Below are 25008 nucleotides of genomic sequence, written 5' to 3' on the forward strand. Positions count from 1 at the left end.
ACAATCTAAAAATCAAGACACAAAAGGACAAGAGATTAGGAGGAAAGAGGAAAAATTCAAACTCAGCCACTAATTCTCAGTTACAGAGTTCTTATGCCAATCAGCTTGAATGGAAAGCAATTCAAGGAGAACAGGCCAAAAGTTCAAGGAGAACAGGCCAAAAGAACAGGCTACTCTCTCAGCTGAGCTGATGGAGTGGCTCTGCCTCCTTTTTCCTACCTGTACTACAGGTACTACTGGTGTAATGGCTGCTGCCGGAGGCAGCTGATGGAAGAAAAAGCCTGATTAAGGTATCTTAATCAGTCCTACAGTCCAAGGTCTGAGTGTAAAGGCAGATGAGGCTGCTATCTTGCTGAAGCTAAGCAAGTCTAGGTCTGGTCAGTGCCTGGATAGGAGACTGCCTGAGAACCAAAAGTATGCTGCCCTGGGTTTGTGTAATGAAAGAAAGGTGAGCTATAAATGTAACAAACAAATAAACTTCTCAGCCGAGCTAATGATGGCCCTTCTTTCTTTCACTTATAGCTGTACTGCTGTTTCCCAGTCATAGCAGAGGGAGGTCCTTGATGGAATGCTTCCATGATGTGTGTTCTGGCCTCTTTCATCAGTACCTTCTCTCCCCCCCCCTTCTTATTCTTGACATGAATCTAGGTATTTCTGTACCTGTGCACACATACACACCTTTATTTTATTTTTATAGGAACTGCACAAGTACAAACATTAACTGCCCTTAGTTATGTATCACAATGGGTACAATGCAGGGTTGTGCTTTTTTGGCCATAGGGAGGCAACAGTTGGTGCACTAGAAAAAAAAATACACAAGTCTTACATATTTAGCTATACTGAAATTCTGATAAAGAGGTGCTGTGCAAGATCTGTATATAGTAAACAAAATTAGGGGGGGGGAAATGTCCTGATATACTTACTGAGATTAGGTTTCAAGGTAATCCTGCAACATGTCTTGAAATCTTGAGGGAATAGGCCCTCTGATTCTGAGCTGCTGAAATGCCATCATCTGTACAGGTGAAAATCAGTTGAAATAGGCATGTTTGTATTGTTTGCGCTGCCGGAAACAAAATTGCTAGGTTGTATTAAGACAAGGAGCAAATGAGAGCGCTATTGCACTCAGGTCCTGTTTGCTGACTTCCCTCAGGAATCTGTTTGGCCACTATAACAGCAGGACACTAGACTAGACAGGCTATTGGCATGATCCAGCAGGCTCTTATAATGTTCTTATGGGCAGTACTCAACAAAATAATTGCACTAATGCAAGGATTAGAGCTAGCACAATGCGACTTCCCCCATTCCCCCTGTGTGTGCCCCACACATCCCCAAATCTGCTCTGGTGGGTTGGGGGGAAACCCAGAACAGATTCAGGGCTGTTCAAAAGGGCAAAAAGGAGGAACGGGAACTACAGACCAGCCAGCCTAACAATCCCTGGGAAAACTCTGGAGCAGATTATAAAGCAGTCAGTCTGTAAGCACCTTGAAAACAATGCAGTGATTACTAGGAGCCAACATGGATTTATGAAGAACAAATCCTGCCAAACTAATCTTATCTCATCTTTTGATCGGGCAACCTCCCTTGTAGACTGTGGGAATGCTGTGGACATAATATATCTCGACTTCAGCAAAGCTTCTGACAAAGTGCCACATGATATTCTAATTAGCAAGCTAGCTAAATGTGGGCTGGATGGAACAACTAACAGGTGGATCCACAGTTGGCTCCAGAATTGCACTCAAAGAGTGCTTATCAATGGTTCCTTCTCAAACTGGGCAGAAGTAACAAGTGGGGTACCACAGGGTTTGGTCCTGGGCCGAGTGCTCTTCAACATTTTTATTAACAACTTGGATGCATATCAAATTGGCATATGATACAAAATTGGGGAGCACAGCTAATACCATGGAAGACAAAAAAAATTCAAAGGGACCTTGATAGGCTGGAGCATTGGGCTGAAAAGAACAGAATGAAATTCAACAGGGATAAATGCAAAATTCTACACTTAGGAAAAAGAAACCAAATGCATAGTTATAAGATGGGGGATACTTGGCTCAGCAATACCGCATGTGAGAAGGATCTCAGAATTGTCATTGATCACAAGTTGAATATGAGCCAACAGTGCGATGTGGCTGCAAAAAAGGCAAATGCTATATTAGGCTGCATTAACAGAAGTATAGTTTCCAAATCATGTGAAGTATTAATTCCTCTCTATTCAGCACTAGTTAGGCCTCATCTTGAGTACTGCATCCAGTTCTGGTCTCCGCACTTCAAGAAGGATGCAGACAAACTGGAACAGGTTCAGAGGAGGGCAACAAGGATGATCAGAGAACTGGAAACAAAGCCCTATGAGAAGAGACTGAAAGAACTGGGCATGTTTTGTCGGAATTCTATTGAGTTGAGTAACGGAATGGAGAGTATTGAACGAGCTTACGTGTGTGTGTTTGAATCTTTGCTAAGATTCTACCTTCCCTGCAAATTAGTCAGACAGAGACTTTAAGCTTTAAAATAAGAAAGAACTACTTTATTCTGGAAGTACATGCTTGATAGGAAAGAGTCCTATATCTAGCTAACTAGCTATGTTGGAGCAGTCTGCACTGGTCCCAGTGCAGCTCTCATGCTGGTTGAGAGGGAGAGACAAAGGAAAGATGTCTGCTCCCATCGCGCGAGAGAAGAAGGAACTGGGATGGCGGGAAGGAACTGGGATCAACATCCTGTGCATATCAGTCTAGCAGGAGGGGGAGAGACAGCAAGGAACAAAGGACAGGTATAGCCTAGCAACAAAGAGGTCTCCTCCCTAGCTACCCTTTTTAACCCCATGCAGCCTCAACCCACCAAGTTGGAGTTGAACCTCATACATTCCAACATGTTTAGCCTGGAGAAGAGGAGATTGGGGGGGTATGATAGCACTCTTCAAGTAAATGAAAGGTTGTCACTGAACATCTGTCTGGAAGTACCCCTTATACCACATATGTCCCACTTGCCTTAAAAAAAAAAAAACACCTCTTGAATCAAATCATTTCTAGCCTGCCCTTCAATGTTGATTTTCAAGGCAGTTTATAAAACTGCAAATACATCAGTAAAGAAAAAGATCAACAAAAGCAGCAATCAAAAGCAGCATAAAGACTAGCTCAAACTTTTTTAAAACTCTGGGAGAATAAAAAGGCCTTTGGCTGATGCCAAATGCATAACAGGATGTCTTATTGGGGAGAGAAGTGGGGCACCACATTAGACAATGGTGTTCTAGTTGCCACCCACCACACTTCAGACAATGGGGGCACCCAGAGTAGAGCAGCAGGCTGCATTCAGACAGCAGTTTATTCAGTTTTCCAGGTGTTTCCTTACCTGATAATTTTCCACATTTTATTTGATCTTTCACACGCCGTAAAGGCCACATCTGGAAATCTAGCAGAATATAGTGAAAGTTTAGTCCTCATTTCCATGCTAATTGCTTCCAGAAAAAAACTATTTACAATCCCCTTAACCCAGAAAATCATGTGAATAAAGTGACAAGTGGGGTGGAATACCAGCTTACAGTTCTTTCCCGCTATGTTCATAGGGGAATCCTGGGGGAACAAAAGTGTGCATAGGTGGAAAGGCTGGGGGAATAGCAACATGTCCAATGATAGTAATTGTGTCACAGGATCCCTGCTGATGTGAATGAAATTTAGCATAAGATGGCAGAATATCAGTCAAAAGGCCACAGTTCCATAATACAACAGGCAGTGCAGTGCGAATAGGAAAGTTAGAAATCGGGACAGAAGGGCTACCGTCATCATCAGTAAAACTAACACAATAAACCCCATGTCTGAATGCAGTCATAGTCTCCAACTTTTTCAGACCCGAGACCCACCTTGAACCCCAATAGGCATTTGGGGACCCATTTGTTAATTTTTGCTACAAGGTGGTAGCTCTGCTGTTACAATCCACTTTAGATCAGACCATGACCTGATTGTGGGTCCTGACTTACCATTTGAAATCCAGTAACAATCAGCAGTTGTCCTCAGCATACTTACAAATCACAGTTGAAGCAGGCATTTCTTCTGATACCTGTGAGGCCAGCTTGTTGCAAATATACTCAAGGCATGGGGATAATTTTTTCTGGAACCCAGCTCTGAAATCTCTTTTCAGTACTAAGCTGAGTATTGGAATGGATGAAACATAAATAGATAAAAATGCCTTTGAACATATGCAGAGGCCCTTTTCGTAGAAGTGGATAGGCAGATTAAACAGAAGGCTCATCAGTAGCCCCTTAAATTTTAGAATTAAGCATTTTTGCAGTGACAATGGCTGACTTGCCAGGATTTCAGGTCACTGGGATATGGAGGGAAGAGGCACTCTCCAGTGACGCTCCGTCCGGTGCAGCGTGCTATTGCAGTTAAGAGAACCAGACCGCCCCCCTTTACCCCGGTCGCCTTGACACACACACACACACACACACTCACTCACTCACTCACTCACTCACTCACTCACAAAAACAAGCCACTACCTCTTTAAAACATTGCAGGCACAGTGTACGGTGCAGTGTGCTGGACCATGTGATAGCTTGTGAAAGGCAGTTAGAAGCTGCAGGAGCAGAGACTTGGGGATGAGAGCTGCCTGCCTGCATCAGATTTTCAGATTCACCGCAGTGAATCAAGCGCTCCTTGCAATCAAGGGAGTAAAAGTTCGTGCTGTCAGGAAAGAAGGCAGGTTTCATTCACCTCCAGGATGCCAAGAGAGACACGAGGGTCTACCTGAGCCATCTGAGAGCAGAATGGTGCCTACGCTCCCCCAGCCTGCTTGTCCTGGGTGTGAAGTGTTCACTTGGCGGAGGAAACACTAACACACATTGGACCCTGTGCAAGAGAAAGTGAGTCTGATTCTTGTACTTCTTGCTTGTTTGGGGCAATCTCTCTCTCTCTGTCTCTGAACACATTGTGCAGGGTGATTTCTGCTATTTCTTTATTTAAGTGATGGAATTTAATCTTGTGGTCGGGAAGTGTATCGAGGCAGACATATCATTTGAAGGGGAAATCCCAGCAAGGAGGTGCTGCTGCCTTTGTTACAAAAATCAGGTCTAAGCATGACAAATTTTCCCGTGGAATTTTGGACTGGGGTGTGTGTGTAGCTCAGAGACAAGACATCCCAGGAGGAGAGAAAAACCAGATTAAGGGGGGGGAGGAGGGGCTGGAGATAGTCAGAGGTCAGAGGGGTGAGTGTCAGGAAAATGTAGGGATGCACAGATCAGGAGATGGTCATTATTCCTCAAGTAAGCTTCTCCTCTCTGACCCACAGAGAGATTGTGCCACCACTGCCCCTTGAAATGCTACTGTTTTCATTCTTCCAAAACGAAGTCTGCTAGAAGAAAACCCAAAAGAAACAGAACGGTGATTTTTTTTTTTAAGTATTGTAGCATCTTAGAGGCTAGCTGCCTTATTGCTGCTTGAGCTATCGCTAGGCTTTAAAGCTGTGCACAAACAATTGTTTCACTGAAGCAATGGGAATGACTTCTCTGCTTGCTTCCTCTGTGGCACTATCACCGTGATCACTTTGTAACCATAAAAATGTAACATGACAATGGGGGCGGGGAGAGTGGGGAGAGTCTCCCTAAAAGAGGGGAAACCACATTTCCAAAAGTACTCTGGACATGTATGCGTGCGGCGGGTAGGGTGTCATTTTTCATGCCACCAATTGGCACCTTTGGCAGTCACACTAATGCATGCACACACCTATTGCAAGATTGCATGTCACACCTCTGAGGGTTTCTTTCAGCATAAAGTTTTTTCTAGGTACAAATGGAAACATGCTAACCCCATTTAATCAGAAACCACAATGGGCCACCCAACCTGAACTTGTGTGTACTGCCCCAAGACCCATTTCTTTGCACAATAAATCTGCATTTGCTTCCCATTTGTTGTGTGCAATTTGCATGTGTTCCCTCAAGGTAGCTGTCATATTGCAGAGGCGTCACATTTCCCAAACATTCATACCTTTTCAGTTCAATATTTTGTATCTGGGGACAGGTAGTAATTCCCCTGGACTTTGCTTTTGTTGCTGTTGTGGTGTGGTTGATATGGGCAATGTGGTTGTATAAGTGCACCTATTGAGTATGTGTCTGTGAAGTGATAATAGCAAGTGCACCTTCCTCATCCACTTCCTGCCACTGTTTTGTGAATCTTTGGTTTTCTTTTCTTTAGATAGTATATGCTACCTTGTCTTCCAACTCCTGTCTGGAAGATGCACATCTTGCTAAATTTTATGTTTTAAGAGGCAGCAAGCAGCTTGACTATCCCCCCCCCACATCTATTATGTATGGACAGGACATTGCACTATTGTTCTGCAAACGTTACTTGCAGAAGAGTCCCCCTATTAGCATATTTTCTGGGATGATATGGCACCCTGGGCTCCTACTGGGAGAAAAGGTGGGATACATATATATATAAGCTCCCAGGTTCAATCCTTGGCATCTCCAGTTGCAAAAACAACCAGGAAGAAGCAGGTGATGTGAAAGGCCCCTCTCTGCCTGGAGAGCTATTATCCATCGCAATAGATAATATTGTGTTAGACAGACAACATGGACAACCTGATCTAAGGCAGATACCTATTTAATACTTCCTATTGTAATTCAGAGAAGGAGGTGATTGTTGGATCAGATGATAAAACTGCCTTATGGCTCCTACAGAGAGAGAAAAACGGACACTAAGAATGAAAAGGTTGGGAAGCACTATTTAAAGTATGCTAGATACAAATGTAACCCTAAGAAATGCTACAGGTCTATATTATTGGCAATGCAAAATGATGCATTATACTATTGAATGGGAACTGATGTGCTTGTCATTCCTGTGAGTCCCAAGCACTTGGAAATAACCCATATTGATTTTGGTGAGACTGACTTACTTCCCAATGTAACTGAGATATAACAGCTCAGGTGCTGAGTCACGCCAAATATGTTTTCTGGGATGGGGGAGCTTATGAAGCAGCTGCACACTTAACAGTGACACATCAAGGGCAACTACTGATCTGCAGCCATGAAAGCACTGCATGTAGCTTTCCATGGGAAGAAGATTAGCACAGAAAAGAATGCAGAGAAATGACAGGATGTTCCAAATTCATTAATCCACCACCACCTTAGCAATATGCACATTTTGCCTAAATTTCATGGTCATTGTTATGCTGATGCATTAAAAATCAGTGGAAGAGGCTCTCCTGGCGGTCCCTGCATTAAATTAATGTGGGGACCCATGGGAGAGACTTTCTGGTGGTGGCTCCACATCTGTAGAGTGATCTCCCCACTGAAGTGCATCTTGCCTCAACCTTATATTCTTCTAGATGCCAGTTAAAATGCATCTTTGTGTTGGGCTTTTAGAGGCTTAAGAGACTAAGGCTACAATCGAATACTTGTCTACTCAAAAGTAAGCTCCATTGAGTTCAATGGGACTTACTCCCAGGTAAGTGTGTATTGGATTGCAGTCATTTTATGATGTTGTTAATTAGGCTATTTATTTAATGTTTCTGTTTATAGTGTATTATGCTTTTATCTTGTTTTTGTAAACTGCTCTGTAACCTTTGGTGAAGGGCAGTACAGAAATCTCTTAATAAAATTAATAGATAAATAAAATGGGAAGAAAACAGGGATTGTAAGAGCATAAGAACATACTGGATCAGAACAAAACCCTGTCCCAGGGAAGGGGAATCAGTGGTCCTCCAGATGTTGTTGGATTCTAACTCCCATTGGTCAGGAAAGACAGGAGTTACAGTCCAACAACATCTGGTGTGCCACAAGATCCCATCCTTGGCCTATCTAATCCAGTGCCTATTTCCCAGAGTGGCTAACCAGGTGCCTATGGGAAGCCCAGAGGCAGAACAATAACCCACTGCCATTCCCCAGTGACTGGTATTCAAAGGAATGCTCTGATCCTGGAGGTAATAAACAGCCATGATTGCTAATAGCCATGGAATGTGATTTATCAGGGAGAAAGGTTATTAGAATATTTGGGGCAAATAGGGAGTGTCCTTGATAAATAAGGTCTTGGAGCATTTCTAACTTGTCAGTATAGCTTTACTTACATAAAGACAAAATTCTCCTCTCTGCTGTCTTCTGCAAACAACATCTGGAATACAGGTGTTTTTTGGGAGGGGGAGGGGATACTTTGGAAAAGCCTGATAATCTTGTAGAAGCAATGCAAACTATATTCATTTAAACAAGACTCTTGTGAATCATCTCACCCCTTATATTCCCTGTCGATCACTACGCTCTGTAGGTGAGGGCCTCCTGCAGACACCATCTTATCAGGAAGTCCATTCCATGCAACAGAGGAGGTGGACCTTTGGTGTTGTGGCATCCACCCTTTGGAATTCCCTCCCCTTAAATATTAGACAGGTGCCATCTCTGTTATCTTTTCGGCACCTACTGAAGTCCTTCCTCTTTCACCAAGCCTTTTAAGTAGAGGACAGCCAGTGTGGTGTAGTGGTTAAAGTGTTGGACTACGACCTGGGAGACCAGGGTTCGAATCCCCACACAGCTGTGAAACTCACTGGGTTACCTTGGGCCAGTCACTGCCTCTCAGCTTCAGAGGAAGGTAATGGTAAACCACCTCTGTATACTACTTACCACGAAAACCCTATTCATAGGGTTGCCATAAGTTGGAATTGACTTGAAGGCAGTACATTTACATTTTTTTAAGTAGAGACCTTATCCCAGTCTGTGTTGGAATTGCTTTTTAAGGTGGTTTTAAAGGTTTTTAAAAAAGATGTTTTTAAAGATGTTTCAATATGTTTTTAAATATGTTTTTTAAATATATTTAAAGACTATTTTTAAGATGTTTTAGAGTGTTTTTAGTGTTTTTGTTTGTCACCCAGGGCTCCTACTGGCAGGAAGGGCAAGATATACATTAAATTAATAAAGAAATAATATGAATAGGTATTTGTGGGCAAGGGTGACCTCTTAGGAACCTTTGCAATGCTATTCTCCAACCATGTGAATCAGCAGCATTGAGAGATGCTCTCTTAGACATTACTTGAAAGCTACCTGCCTGCTGAACAGGACAGATAGGGATCGAAGGTGGCATTAGGGAAATCCTAATCACTCATTGCAACAGCCAGAATGAGCAGAAGGGCAGGTTCTCTGCGTAGCAGACTCACCCAGATTACCTTGCCTCTTCCTATGAAGTTCCTGATGGCGTCCAGGCTAGCAAGGGATGGCAAATTGGAGCTGGAGCTTGACAGGCTCAGTCAATGGTATGGGAAGAATAAGGGAGCCTCTGCTAGAACTGGGAAATCCTTGGAGTTTTTTAGAACTTGTGACGGAAAATGTGAAGTACAAGGAAATCTGTAAACTTACTGACGTATATTGGGGGAGGGGAGGAGATCAGGCTATATAGTGCTGCTCCTATTTTTAAAGTTGGCATTGTTTCATTGTAATTTTAATTATTTAACTATTTTTGGTTGCATATAAAGTCACTATATTTGTGTATGGTTTTATTATGGTAGGGCTATAGCTCAGTGGTACAGCTCATGCTTTGCATGCTGAAGGCCCCACATTCAGTCCCCAGCATCTCCAGGTAGTGCTGGGAAAGACTCATGTCTCAAATCCTGCTGCCAGTCAGTGTAGACAATACTGATCTAGATGGACCAATGGTCTGACGTAGTATAAGGCAGCTTTTCTCCAGCAGGAGAAAAAGCAGGGTATAAAAGCAATAAAGAAATAAGGTTGGGTTTTGAATGCTTTGGTGGTCTCTTCTGTCTTTAAAACCTATTAATCCGTTGATCATTTCAGGCAACATAAGGGTCCTCAAAGCACCATGCCGCATAACATCTCAGGCTTCCAGGCTGTCTACATCATCATAGAGGTGCTGATTGCCCTTGTGTCCATACCTGGGAATATCTTGGTGATCTGGGCTGTCAAAGTGAACCAGTCCCTACGGGATGCCACCTTCTACTTCATTGTCTCACTGGCAGTTGCAGATGTTGCTGTGGGAGCCCTTGTCATCCCCCTTGCCATCATCATCAACATTGGACCGCGGATAAATTTCTACAGCTGCCTGATGGTAGCATGCCCTGTCCTCATCCTCACTGAAAGCTCCATCCTGGCCCTGTTGGCCATTGCTGTGGATCGCTACCTCAGAGTGAAGATTCCAATGCGGTAAGAGTTTTGGGGAGAAAATACTGAGTTAGATTTTTGTCATATCCAGTAAAATTTTGCAAATATTATATTGGATAAGAAGGAATCGACGCTTCTTCTATGGAATCATGTGGCTTTGTCAGTATTTCCAAGATCTCAGGGTCTGTTAATTGTTTTTATTGAAAGGACCTGGTCTACTGAGGCATTTGCCAGGGCCCAGTGGGGCTGATGCCTTGCTTTTCCTTGGGTGCTCCACAGTGCCTGCCATCACTTGGGACCCTTTGAACAATTCCCATGTTCAGGCTGTGAGTGATGTTGTTTTATGTAGCCAATACAGTGCCATACATACATGAAGGAAAGTATTAGCAGACTTGGGGGAATCCCAAGATTTGCAGAAATGAACTTTTACTGGACTGCAGGAGAAGGGGGAGGAGAGATGAGCGAATAGCTCCCCACCTGTCAAAAATAAATGGAGGATATTTTGTTAATACCTCTTGTGTTGATTCTGTTTTTTGTAACTTTGATGGTTTATTTTGCATCTGAAAAATAAATTATTATTTTTTAAAAAGAAACAGAAAGAAAATAAAGCCTGAAAGGGAGGGGGGACCCCAAAGGGCCCAATGAGCATGCCCAATGGAAACAGAATGACGATTGACTTTTTGGGGGGGGAGACAGAAAACTAGGGGGAGAGGGAATGGAATAGTATGGCTGGAATCCTGACCAGCAGCACTTCACACTGCAACATTTTATTTCAGATTCCATTTGTAGTTTAGGATATACAGGTAATTAAAACATTAGAGCTCACAGCTGGGCTGCCTGTGTACAGCACGGAAGGAGCTTCTCATGGAGTTATATAGGAGAGCAAACTCTCTGTCTCTGTCTGTCTGTCTGTCTGTCTGTCTGTCTGTCTGTCTGTCTGTCTCTCTCTCTCTCTCTCTCTCTCTCTCTCTCTCTCTCTCTCTCGTGTGTGTCTTTGTGTGTGTGTGTGTGTGTGTGTGTGTGTGTTAAAAGAGCACATGCCCTTCCAGCCTGACTTTGAGTGAAATGGGGGAATACAAAACAATTTTGAGCCATTTGGACATTCTGGAAGCCGGCAAAAATGAATTTGCTTTGTATGATTTGGACCATTTAACTCTGTGTGTGTGTGTGCATGTGTGTGCATGTAGAATACCACTGAAGGAATCCACAAACTGACATGCAGAGACACAGGTGCAGATATAAAATCTAGGTTAACTGCGGGGTAAGAATCTTTTTTGTGAAGTGCACCTTATTTTGGTCGCTCATCTGGAATACTTAGTGGTGTCAGTGATGTAGCTGGCCTATAGCATTTGAATCTGGTTAACCCTATAGATAAGTACGTGTGACTCTGTATTGATTGTAAAGCACAGAACAGAGTGTGGAGTTGTTGGCTGTGCTGTGTTTCTTTCCACCCACACAGTTAGCACAGTTTGCTTTAGCACCAGATCTCAAAATAGGATTGATAAAAATTATATTTGGGTTACAGTGAGCTTTAGGTATATATGGGATGGTTGCTAACCCCCTCCTGTGGCTGAGAGAAAGGAAACCTACATTCTTGGAAAGGGGCTTGAAGTAAGTCTGGCTTGGACAACCTGGCTATCAGGAATGTGGGAATAGCCTGGTTTTAATGAGCAACAGCCAATAAAAGAAAGCAGAGACAGGGCTGATGCGAGGCATTTTGCTGCCTGAGGCAAAGGATTCCCACACAGCCCCTGGTGCACCCCAATTCTACAATCAGAAGCTGAGTGGACTAAACTGACAGCTAGGGATAGAAAGATCTGTCAATTTCAGTTCTCTCAATTTCTCATTTTTCCAATCTTGAATTCAATTCCCCACATTTGTGAATTTCTTTTTTTAAACAAATCCTCTGAAAATTCTTCAGCATTTGAGTGTGGATTTCTCCTACTAAACACATTTTTCTTTGCAATTTTGACTAAAGTACACTTTTTTTGCAACCGATGACTCCTAATATAATTCATTTTGTATTCACTAATATCTTCATTTTTATGCACACTACCCCCTAATATATGCATATTTTGTAAACATTGTTTTGGTTGGAGAACTGCACCACAAAATCCGAATATGTGTGAATTTCAAAGGGGATGGCTGTGTTTCAGTTCTCATATTGTTTCAGAAAGTGCAAGTTTGAAAGATTAGCCTTCAGATGCAAACTGAATCTAACTCCTCCCCCATCCCTACTGCCAGCTGAATCTCTCTTCAGCACTGGTGAAAAGATAGCATCTTTCACCACATCTGAATACATTAAGTTAGCTTGTGTGTATGTGTTCAGAATAAGCCACATGGCATAGACTGCTCTGTCCTTCCACCCCTTGATGCCTCTCTCTTTGCTAGCATCTGCCACCTGAGCATTGTCTAATAGTAGAGCTGGCTGTATCCATAGGGTTCTTAAATTCATGTCTCAGGGTATCAGATCTGTTCAGTACAAAAGGTCAATCCAGAGGGGGCCCTGCATGGATTCTCATTTGAAACTAAAGAAATATCCACTCATCCAAATTAAATATCAACCTCTTGTCTGCCCTGCTGATCACGTGAAGGGAAAGGCTGTTTACTTACTATTTATTTATTAGTTCAAAATGTTTGCCCCACCCTTACAAGGGTCTCCTCCCCAATCTTATCTGCATGACAACACAGTGAGGTACATTTGGCTGAAAGATGATGGTTGGTCCAAGGTCGCCCAGGGAGCTTCATTGCTGAGGCAGAATTTGAACCTGGATCTCCTGGGCTTAATCAGACCTTCTAACAACTATGCAGAAGCGGCTCTTCCTCAGTTGCCAAGAAAGCTTTCCCTTAAATCATTTGGGGCAGAAGCCATGGAGAAGTGTTCTCTCCAAAGTATCCCTTTTTGTTTCAACACAGCTTACAGCATGTGGGACAAGCCAAAACTGTACAGAGCCATGCCCGAATGCTAGGAGGGCACTTCACTTGAGCAGGATGAGTGTACCAACATTAAAGAGGAAACAATGAACCTCTGGGTGATTTCTGCAGCTCTGCTAGGGCAACACTGATCTCCTCCATTGCAACAATCACTCTTCGCCACTGCCAGGCTTCAAAACTGAGAGGGACCATCGTTTTTAAGAGAGTTTAAAATAGCATTGCTTCCCATGGTGAACTGCTCAAATATTTATTTGGACCTGTCGTCCTGTCCTTCAAATAGGTTTTGCATGGTGTTTTTTTGTATGTGTGTAGAAGCACTACAAAAACTATAGCATTTGATAGAATTGAAACAATAGTTGGGGGTTCAGAAGATAAACATGGACACATATTGTAAGAATGCATGAAGGTCATGGAGCTATGCTGGCTAGCCCTGCCCCCAACATGCGCAGTGACCACACCCCCTACCATCTGTGCATTCAACCAGCATGTGAAGGAGCTCTATGCATATATACTGATGTAGGCATGTAGATTAGAGTTCCTTCACATTTATTTATTTATTATTTGATTTATATCCCGCCTTCCTCCTGGCAGGAGCCCAGGGCAGCATGCAGGGGACTCCTGGCAAAACAGGGGCCCCCTTGCATTGAAGAGCTCTGTGTGACTGCATCAGCATGCATGCAGAGTCCTTTCACATGCCAATCTAATGCATGAATGGCAGGGGGCGTGGTCACCAGGAAAGAAGCTAGCCTGCGCAACCCTTTGCTCTCTGTGATCCTTCAATACATAGAGGTTGGATCATCTGATCCCCAAATAGGATGAGTTTGCACACCATATTCAGTTATGCCTCTATCATTTTTAATTTTCTGAAAGAACCACTGTCAGTTTCCAAATGTGGGTATTGTTGCTCCCTGGCTGCTGAATGAGCCACACGGGTGCACAGGGGTGTTGAGACTGCACAGCTGCAAGCCCTCCTCTTCCCCCTCCCCCCAACTAGGATGACCACATGTCTTACTTTACAGAGGATAGTGCTCTATGTGGATGGCTGCCACATGACAGGACAGCCTTCTATTTGAAGGCGTCCTCTATGTGAAGGAAAAACATATCAAGTCTGATTTAAAGGTAAAGAATCATAAGAGGGAGAGCAGAAACCTTGACATTGCCTGTCATCAGTTGGCACTTGGACCGTAGACTAAGCAAGCACATGGGTCCCCTGGTCGCAGCCTTCCTCACCTAGGTGAGCGGTACTGCAGTTCTATTTGCATTCTAGTAACTATTCCCAAATCTGTATCTATACATATAAATTAGCATAGGAAAATTTAACGCAAATCTAAATGCAAATTTCATGCGTTTTTTGTCTTCTTTTTTGGGGAAGCATTTCCTCTTTTATAGCAATGTGTAAGTTCCCCCTACCGTCCGTCCCCCCCCCCCCGGATAGTGATGCATGGATATGTGAATTGGTGATCAAGTGAGTTCAAGAGAGCCATTTGTCTTCCGTGTCCCTCTGCCGTGCTTTGGCATTAGAGGCAAAGGAATAATTAACTGCCCAGCTGGTAACCATATGAGAAATATTCTCCATGGCCTGTAGAAAGACAGCCAACAGTGTAGAACCATTATGTAGCATCGTTCATTTCCATTCTCTCCTCATTCTAAGCAACTCTGCAACATCCCTGTTGGCTTCAGGCCAATTCAAGATTGTTACATTATACGTGGGATGTAAATTGAGTTGTTCTTTTGAGTGCAAGGCAGACTTGGGGAAGGACTGTAGCTCATGGCAGAGCATCTGCTTTGCATGCAGAAGGCCCCAGATTCAGTCCTCGGGATCTCCAGCTAGAGCTGGAAGACAACTCTGTCTGAAATGCTCGAGAGCCACTGTCAGTCAGATTGTTGAACCAATGGCCTGACTCGGTATAAGGCAGTTTTCTATGTTCCCAACCCGTTTAGAAGCCACAATTTCTCTTAAGTTTCTCAGGAGCTTTTTTAAGCAACTTTTCAAAGGTTTTGCACTACAAAGATTCCTTAGATCAGGGCTTCTACTTGGGTTGACCTTCTTGAAAATGGGACATCAACTGCCCAAAACAGAGGCCCTCCCTAAATAACAGAGCCTGGGACAGAAGATGGTTCAAGGAGGAGTTGGAGTCCCTGTGCTGTATGAGAACCTAGTTTTAAAACAATAGAATTCTGATTCAGGGGGTATTCCTGTTGGAAATTTAAAAAAAAAATAGATTAAAAGATCAGGATGTGTGGTCTTGCCTGCTGTTTCCCCACTCCAGACAAGAGAGCAGCCAGAGAGCTTCCTGCAGAGTTTTTGTTGTATACAGCAGTCAGTATGACTCTGCTATAGTGCACAGCATTGACAGATAAGTCAAAGCCTTGTATAGTTGATAGGGAAGGGCAGAGCCGGGATCGATGAACTAGATCCCCTTAGCAATGGCAGCAAGCTGGGAGAAGGCAGTTGGGGAATATTGCAGAGATGCTGTCACCATGCCCATATGCCCCAGCTGATGGCAGGGACCAAACAGATAAATGCCAGGAAAAGCTTCCCAGCAGGCTGTTGCAAACCAGACATGAGGACAGCTGCAGCTGCAGCACACTAGGAGCCCAGCCGTGATCAGATTCTAGAATGCGTAAGCAGCATCGTGGAAATTTATGCAGAGATATTCTCTACTCAGAGGCGCATCGCAGTCCTTCTGCCCGAGCCTAACCCAAATCTGTCTGTCTGCTACAGCCTCGTGGGACTCTTGATTGACAGCAGAAAGACAGGATCAAGCCCTGGGCATCAAGGGCAGAGCAGAGAAGGCATACCCATTGTCTGTGCCTCCATGGATATAGTTTAAGCACTAATATCTTATCATGAGACTGTGGAGAATCCAGAACCAGCAGATTCTCCAGAAAAAGAGAGGACAGGTGGTCCTCTGCCTTGCCTATAGCTCCCTGCGTATGTAAAGCAAGATAACTTTCTCTGATTGGATTTAGAAGCATGAAGGGCATTTTCCACAATAGACTGAGAAGCTGCTGCCTGACTAGGTCATTGAAAGGACAAGAGCCTCTACACCTCCTTGTGACATGTTCTTTCTCAAATGTACACAGAGTCCCCCTCTCCAATCCTTTGGTCTGGTTATCAGCTGCAAACAGACTGGGCCCCACTTGCAACCTGCCTTCATGCTTGCTTAGTGCTACTGGCACCGGTGGTGTTCTGCCAGTAGAGGCTAATGCTCGTTTTCCTGTGTGACTGGTTGCTGGAGCCACTGGGTCATTCTGAGCACGCCCAAGGGATGGTGACTCATCTCCAAACAGGTTTGCAGCCTTCTGGAGCTTTGCTGCCTAACACTTGCTTTTCATTTCATGACTCACAAAGAAGGGTGGTCTCTTTGTACTCAGGTTTTTACTGGAATATTTCTTTTGTCTGTACATTATGACTTTTAAGCATAGGCCGGCGATTAACCCCCATTTTCAGCAGACATGGATATAGACATCACACCAGCCAGATCACTGATGGGAAGGGGATGCACTGTGATTTGTACTCAAGCCTTTTGTAATTGGCCTCATCAACTGTGCAAGTGCTTGCAGGTGCTCAAGTGAGTATGGGTGCTTTTTCACAGCAATAGTGGTGCTAAACATAAGGTGGGAGGAAGACTAATGTGGGAAAGTAGTGCAAGCACAGGGATTGGCGCTACTGTTGCTATAGCTAGTAACAATCCCACTAGTCTGTTTGCACTAGCAGCAATCATGGCATTTGGCAATGACTGTAGGGCTCAGGTATGCTTCATCCTACTAATTTACTGCACCTGCCACTTGCAAAAACCTCCAGGGCCCCCTCCAGACTTGTGTTTTTTTTGTGGATGTATTCTGCAACACGTCATTGATGCGGTCATAATGCATTAGTGGTGGATTTATACTGGACTGTCCACACTTCATTCCACTTTATTAGTGTTCTGCAGTGCTTCCCCAATGTTACATTGTCTAGACTGTTGCTGCAGCACTACAAAAGTGGGACCGCACCCAGAACACTTGTGGTATGAAAAGTTATGGGATTTCAGCAGGAAACTATGGTACATGCACCAATTAGAAACAAAGCAGTCTGTCCATCCCAGAACCTTTGTAGATGCAAACAACATTGAAAGTGGAATGGCATATAACTGCACAAATGAGGACAATCATGAGCACAAATAATAAAAGCACAATAAAAGTATATCTGGAGGGGTCCCATGCTGATTCAGCCTCAAGGCATAGTTGCATTACAAATTTAGGCTAGGGAAACAGATAATGACCTCCCCCCCCCGATGGCGGTGGTTTGAAAGAAGGTCCCTGGTGTTACATACTCTCATTCTACTTTTGCCACTTATATACAGGGTTTGTGGGCTGGATATGTTGTATTTCAAGGAGGTGAACTGTTTTCAGCTTGCCTAAAAACCATTATCTACCTCCAGTTTTATATTGGCTTTATATCGTTGTGAAAGATGAGGGAGAAATTTGATTCAGTTTGCATTTAAAGTCAGATCTATCAAATTTGCACTTTCCAAAAGTGCCTGACACTGATTTTATGATTTTATGCATTCTACATTAAATTTTACCCTTGTAGTCCCCTTTAGTACCTCTCTCTCTCCCTCTCTCTCTCTTTAATTTATTTTAATGTTTTTGTGATTTTGTTTACAATTTTATTATGTACGTGTTTGATTTTATTTTTGTAAGCTGCCCTAAGTGCCCTATTATAGGGTAGAAGGGGGGATTGAAATATTTTAAATAAATAAATAAATAAAATATGAGAACTGAAACCCAGCCAGCCTTCAGAATTCACACTAATCCTAATTTTGCAATGCAGTTCTTCTCCAACTAACCAACATTTACAAAATGCATGTGTGACATAAAAGTGAACATGTAATATTAGTGAATTTTTAAAAAATGTGTACAGTAGTTAGTACAGTAGTTAAAAGAATGTGTTTTATTTGGGGAAGTTTTGATGATGATGATTTTCTGTCACTTCACAGAATGGGAGGGGCCTTGGCTTAATGGCGGAGCAGTTGCTTTGCATATACCAGGCATCCTTTGCTTGAGACCTTGGAGAGTGAACATTACTGGACTAGATGGACTACTGGTCTCACGTACAAGGCAGTTTTGTATCCTAGCCCTGATTTTGCCATGCCTATCCTGGTGAAGCACTGGTGTTGCTATTTTTGTACATGATGTCATATCCAGAAATGGATTCTGACACAAGATTCAGATGCTTTCAGTGAGTAAGTGAAATGGATGCACTTCTTCTTAATTGGGCTGGTTCATACAGAGCTTTAGTGCGGGTCTGGTGCCACTCACAGCCCCTTTTCATTTGCATGGATCACACAACGTTGCACGCAATCAGCAGCTAGATTGCAGTTTTCCCCTTTAAATCCGTAGTATATCAGTGCTCTTTTAATCTGAAAAGGGAAGATAAAAATGACTTCAGTTCGTATCTCTGAGTGCTTGTAGATGCTTTACTCCGATGCTTTAGGTGAGTGTGTCAATCGTTCCCCTCTCCACGCCCACTCCCTCCTCCTCCCTTCTTTCATTTCATTTTCTGTTTGGCTGCTGGCTCCCATTCTGCAAGCCTGCTGCAAACTGTGCTTTATATTTCTTTCTCCTCTAATTTGTGCACAAAAGCACAACACTGTTCAAACAAATATTTGCATTCCAGGTGGACTGTAGCAGTGAAAATACATATAATCACACTTTATCGCACTGGAACAAACCGGTTGCCAAGGTAACCAGAGGAAGTGAAAATTTGACCTTAAGAGGGCATGGTCATTAGGAAGCTGCGTGATTAATCCTTTCCCTTCAGTGTGAATGAAAAGCTTCGGGTTTGCAGCTGGCTTTGAGCCACCTATGTGGACTGTGCAAACAGAAAATGGAGGTAAAAGCAGCGTCTTTAATGGATAAGCCCTCTGTCCAGAATCATGATCCTGGGATTGGCCTAACCGTATAGGCAGTACAGGCAGCTGCCTGAGGGAGCAGAATTCCAGGAAAATCTACTAGAGGGAACACAACCCCCAAACCAGACTTTTGGGACAAGGAAGTATGGAGGAATTCTTCCACCTCCGCCTCTGCTACCACATGTTTCCATTGCAACCTCTTTCCTCTCATACCATATTAGTAAATGGAGTAAAGTCCCTTCCTTTCACTTCATTCAATTATATCAGGGGTGGGGAACCTCAGTCCCAGGGTCTGAATGTGGCCCCTCTATCTGACCTTTGGGACTCTCCTCAGGCCACATCACCTATCCCCAAGCTACACCCCTAAATGACCCCCCTCTGCACCCTCCTTGAGTGTTTTTTTCCTGAATGAAATGCGTCCTTGGACTGTGACAATGCATCTTGCTTGCCTGGATGGAGGATATACAGACGTGTGAGGTGCAGGTGTGAGTAGACATCTGACTTTTACTACACAAAGGTAAGAGTCACATCTGTTGCTCTGTCCATTGTTGTCTCTGGCCTTACCCATCACTGGCCTCTGGAAGGTTTCCCATGAGGAACTGAGGCCCTTGGGCTGAAAAAGGTTTCCAAGCCCTGACTTGTATGAAACGGAGCCTTGGGCCTTGGTTGGAACTAGGCACATGATGCAGCAGCAACCTTGCTACATTTGAGCAGGGCTAGTCAGTGCCTGAATGGGAGACTGCTTCAGAAAGCTTATGTGTGGGACCTTTCCACTGAGGAAAGACAGGTTAGAAACCTAATAAGTGAAATGATTTTTTTGAAAATGGAAAGGGACCAAAAGTGGGGAAATCCTTGAGAAGGAAACATCACCAGCACAACTGCTGGCCACACAGAATTGGGGGCAGTGGGCGTGGAGCACAGCCGCTTTTTCTCTAGGACAGCAAAATCATTTGAACTGACTTTGCATTTCTCTCATGGGGTAATGCAGCCTGATCAAATTAAGGCAATGTACAGTCAAGTGTGTGTGAGTGACACCCCCCCCCCACTCCCAAACTTCTTTGGGTGCATTTGGGTGCATTTGTTACTTTGTTCCAGTTCCACTGTCTGCTGACAACTCCCCTGCAGACTTAAAAGAAGTGATCCCAGTTCACAGAGTGCTTTGGAATGCCCTTCAGTACATGTCGGTGTGAGAGAGCAGGCTATTTGCAGTACAGACCTTATCTGCTGCCCTCAGACAAGGATGCTGATTGCCAGAGGTTTGCTTATTTCTTCCTTTGCGTCAGTCGCTGCACTAGAAGATAGTACATGCGAAGCAAAAGCAGAGAAGACCCATCTGCTCAGGAGAAGAAACTGCGGTTCAAACTGGTAGAGCAGAACTGCAGAAGCGTTAATCCCCGTCTACCTCTGAATTGTACACAGAACGTTAAGGAGCTCAAAGACTTCCACAAAGTTGTTTGTCCCTCCCCTGGCAAAAGGGCACTTCTAGCATTTGAGATTTTGAATGCTAGCCATGACCAGGTTTTCATCCTGATGTATCACAAGCACCTGAAAGATCTGGACAACTCTGTATCCTCTAATAAATAGGCTTCTGCAGCAAAACTAGAAGAAGCTTGATTGGTCAGGGAAGGTCTAAATCAGAACTGCCTGGTGTCCTCCAGATGTTTTAAACTGCAGCCCATTATTTCTGACCATTGGCCATGCAGGCTGGGGCTCCTGGGAACTGTAGTCAGAAACATTTGGAAGGCACCAAGTTGGGGAGCACTGCTCTAAATCTCTCCCTCCCCCATGCTCAAACCAATGCCTCCCAATTGCCAGCTGATCTTGCACTTACTGCTCCTGCTCCTGCGCTTGCTGTTTCTGCTCCTGCCACCAACTGGCCCTAGGCCCGAAGCCTTGGCAGGGCAACTTTGTTTACTGATACTACAAAACAACATGCCGGTACTGTACGGGGAAAAAACACAGTGGAAGCCCTGCATGGTAACAGTTGGAAGCAAAGCAGCAAGGCCAGCAGGAACAGAGGCAGCAAATCAGTGGCGTGGTAACAACACCAGACATACTGGTGATTTGATAGTTAATTCTATTCCTGTCACAAACCTAACAGCAGTGTATAGGTGCAGGTACTGTGGTAGTTATTCAACCTCTTTATGCATGGCATCACTGACAGTAACCCAGGATTAATAACACAGTATTTATTTGAGAAACAAGGAAAACAAATTCACAGTAATGTAATGTCTGGGATGAATATCATTAGACCTGGCAATGCCCTAAATCTACACTGAGCAGTAGCTCAGTTAGCAGAGCATTTGCTTTGCATGCAGATGGTTCTAGGTTCAGCACCTGGCATCTCCAGTTAGGACTTAGAGAGAATCCAGTCTGAAATCTTGGACAGCTGCTGTCAGTCAGTGCAGCCAATACTGAGCTGGATAGACAAAAGGACTGACTCAATATAAGGCAGCTTCCTTTGTTCCTATGTACCCAGTTCGTTTAACCTGTTCTCCACCCTCTTCCTCTTTTAGCTATCAAATTGCTAACTTCCCCACCCATCCCCAAATTGTCATTCCACGCCCCCTTCAACTCCACCCTCTTACCTTAAAATTCATTTATTACAGTAGGGCCCCACTCATATGGCGGGTTACGTTCCAGACCCCCGCCTAAAAGTGAAACCCACTGAAAAGCGGAACTCATTCAGTAAAATGGTGCCCGACACCTGAAAAATGCTGTAAAAGTGGAACAAGCACCATATGAGTGGGGCTTTACTCTAAATGAAAGTCACCATATCAGCGGAACGCCACAAAGTGGGCCGCCACAAAGCGGGGCCCTACTGTATTTAGATGCTTCATAAAATCAGTTATCAAAGCATCATGCAAAATCAGTTAAAAAATAACAATAATGCAATAAAAATCCACAATGAATCAGCAAATACGGGAGCTAAAGCCACCAACCAATCCATAGGGATTAAAACAACCTCGCTCAATAAGGATATTGTAAAGCTGGAAAAGGTACAGAAAAGGGCCACCAAAATGATCAAGGTGTATAAACTTTCGCGTGGTGTGTGAGGAAAGTAGGTAGGGAGAATTTGTTTTTCTCCTTTCTCTCATAGAAGTAGAGCCTGGGGTTATCCAAGGAAGATGAATGGTGGGAGATTCAGGACAGCCCAAAGGAAGTACTTCTTCACACAGCGCATAGTCAAACTATGATGCGCTACCACAATGTATAGTGATGGCCTCCAACTTAGATGGCTTTCTCCTTGCACTTTTCTCCTTGCACTTTCGGTGAAGATGAAAGTGATGAAAAACTCCTGAAAGCTAAACAGTAAAGTTTGACTTCCCTGATCCCCTTTTAATCCAAGCATCACACAAGAATCTGGCAACGTTAGCACAGCAACCAGAAGCAGTTTGCTTGTTGCTTGTCTCTCTGTGTCTGACGTTACCTCTCAAATCATTTCTGTTTTGTTTCTGACTCTTTGGGAGACTGCTTTCCCTTTGCTCTAGCCAGAATGCCATGATCATTTGGACTTGTCTGCTTGAAACGAAAGGTGGAGATCAAGGGGGGAACAGGAGCCTTTAAAAATCGAGCCCCTAACAAATAAACTCCAGAGTCTGCACAGAATAGAAGGGAAAATAACAAGATTGCCTCCAGCTGGCTTTTGTTTGATGTAAATTAAGAAAGAAGCTGAGTAAAGCCACCCCAAGCTGGATAGCCTTTGCTTGGTATTTTGCAGATTGCAACACACAGCTGGTGAGCAGCTGCTGGAAAATAGCGAAGGAGGGTTCACATTTGCAGCCACAAGGACCAACCCATGGCCTTCCTCTTTGGCTGGTCATTGATAAGCTGTAAGTAATGGATGCCTCCAGGCTGTCGGTATTTTGCGGGAGAGATTCAAGTAGAAATTTGGGTTTGCACAACTGAAGTGGATTAAAGCAGTCTGCTACCCTAGCACAAGTGTGGGGAACTGGATCCAGCTGGCAGGTCGGATCCTGGGTTCACTCACCCTCTGCAGGCCACTTTGAGGGGTTGGTGGGGCTGACATCACCTGACATCACTATAACTCACTACAAGCCTTGCTTTTTGCAGATTTGGCTTTGCAACAAAGTCCCCCACCCCAGATGCCTTGCTCTCACTGTCAGTCAGCTGATCAGCTCCCAGCTATGAATTGGCAGTCACCTGCTCCACACCTGACATCAGAAGTCACATACCAGGGCAGGTGGGGGAACCACATCAGGTAGAGGCAGGTGGGTGTGGTTTTGGGAAACAGCCTCAGGGGACAAACTGAGACACATACTGAGCCTAATTAGGCCCATGGACTAGAATTTTTCCACCCCTGCCCTGGTGCGGTGCAATTTATCCACTTTTAGAAAGAAGCAGCCATTTTGTGGGTTTTGCAGTGATGGGGAAATGTACTTAAAAGTGTGGGATGAACAAATTACTAACAGGAGGAAGTACCTTGCAAGGAAATCAAGATGAATACAGGATGTATATTAACTGTCATATAACCTCCCCTCCAACAAATCAAAACAAATGCTCAACAAAGACCAGATATAATCTAGCCTCAGCATAAGCATTGTGCAAGCAAATCAGGATGAATGTTCAATAAATGGGTCGTCTGGAGGAGCCCAATGATATTTGACGGCAGAATCCTGTTTAACTGCACGCATACAAGTGGAGTGGGCGGAGGCTGTAGCTATTTCTAAGCCATCTGAGCAAGGCTTTATGGTCAGTCCAAGATTTCAGCATGTGAGAGGTGCTACTGCAGCTGGGAGTACTAATGCTTCATCTTATATTTCCAGACTTCAGGAACGAGTGCCTGGCATTCTGTAGCCAAAATACTTATGCACAACAGAGAGGTTCCAGCAGACTTCGGAGAAGGCTGAGATTTGTAGAAGTAGAAAAAATATTTAGGAAAAAATCTTGAAATGAGGGGTGCCTCAGGATAACCCCACCAGGATTCAATGGCGTGGATGTTGATGAGGAAAAACAGAGAAACATAGGAAGCTGCCTTATACTGAGTCAGACCATTGGTCCATCTAGTTCAGTATTGCCTACACTGACTGGCAGCAGCTCTCCAGGATTTCATGCAGGATTATTTTCCCCAGCCCTGCCCGAAAATGCCAGGGATTGAACATGGGGCCTTCTGCCACATGCAAAACAGATGCTCTGCCACATGCAAAACAGATGCTCTACCACTGAACTATGGCCCTTCCCTGAAGCTTCTGCTGTGAATGTAAATTCCAGAAAAATAACTTGGCAGAATGGAGTGGTTGGAACAGGATAGCAGAGACAAATAACCCTTTTTCAGGTGTACATTCTACTTGCATGCAAGCAAACGTATGAGGGGGGCCCTCTGGCATGCCACTTGAATCCAGTTTACAGCCCTCTAGAAGCCTGAGGGGGAAAGTCTGAACTGGGGAGCCTCCTCTACTGATGAACAGTGGCAGCTGGTGGCTCCATGTCAGTAGGGCAGTGGAATCTGCTCCCGGTTTTAGTCTGAACTTTCAAGAAGCTGTCCAAGGTGCCGAAGTTCCTTGATAGTTCAGACTAAAACCCAGAGCGGATTCCACTGCCCCACTGACATGGAGCCACCAGCCACCACTGCTTGTGAAGGCTCCTTGCACAGTCCAGAGCCCTGCACAGTCACCAAGGAAGCCTCCCTGAGTCCAGGAGGCTCTCGACTCCAGACCTTCACCCTCCAACATGTGGAAGGCTGTACATTGGATTCAAGTGGCACACCAAAAGGGGATGAGGCTTGGAAGCTATAAGGGCTACATGAGTCTATAGGAATTTTAAAAGGCCCATTTCATTGTCTGGACAGGTCATGTCTTGGTTCATACTGGGAAGTTATTTTAAAATGTCCCTAAGGGTGGAAGTGAGAGCTCTCCACAGAAATCAGTGGAGACACACAAGATTTTTTTTAGGCTCCAATGTGTCCACTGTACCACACACCCTAAAAGTAGCAGCACAAACAGTTCCTGCGCTTTCTAACTCAGTTCTTATATTTATTTTGAAACATTTTTTTAAAAACCCTGCTAATCAGAGGCAGAACAGGGCACCACTGCGCAACCAACCATCCACCAGCAGCAGCAGTGTTGCTGCAGCTTCCTG

At 44.2% G+C, this 25008-nt stretch overlaps 1 protein-coding gene and 1 long non-coding RNA gene across 3 annotated transcripts in view; one reads left to right on the top strand and one right to left on the bottom strand.

The window, feature by feature from the left end:
• Positions 1-235: 235 nt before the first annotated feature.
• Positions 236-4472, bottom strand: LOC133387304 (uncharacterized). The gene is made up of 4 exons (XR_009763447.1): positions 4011-4472; positions 3340-3399; positions 924-1012; positions 236-799 (listed from the first exon to the last, which is right to left on the bottom strand). It is a non-coding gene; the product is annotated as an uncharacterized LOC133387304 (long non-coding RNA).
• The window catches only part of ADORA1 (adenosine A1 receptor), a 93575-nt gene continuing 72656 nt past the window's right edge, over positions 4090-25008 (top strand). The window contains exons 1-2 of one of the 2 annotated variants that reach the window (XM_061631813.1): positions 4090-4846; positions 9752-10117. In XM_061631813.1, the coding sequence (XP_061487797.1) occupies positions 9777-10117 (341 nt within the window). In that variant the 5' untranslated portion in view covers positions 4090-4846; positions 9752-9776. Of the gene's footprint in view, positions 4847-6582; positions 6690-9751; positions 10118-25008 lie in introns of those variants that run through there. The other variant, XM_061631812.1, reaches the window with a different exon arrangement.

This window comes from Rhineura floridana, chromosome 6 (assembly GCF_030035675.1).
Source record: "Rhineura floridana isolate rRhiFlo1 chromosome 6, rRhiFlo1.hap2, whole genome shotgun sequence".
Lineage (NCBI taxonomy): Eukaryota > Metazoa > Chordata > Lepidosauria > Squamata > Rhineuridae > Rhineura > Rhineura floridana.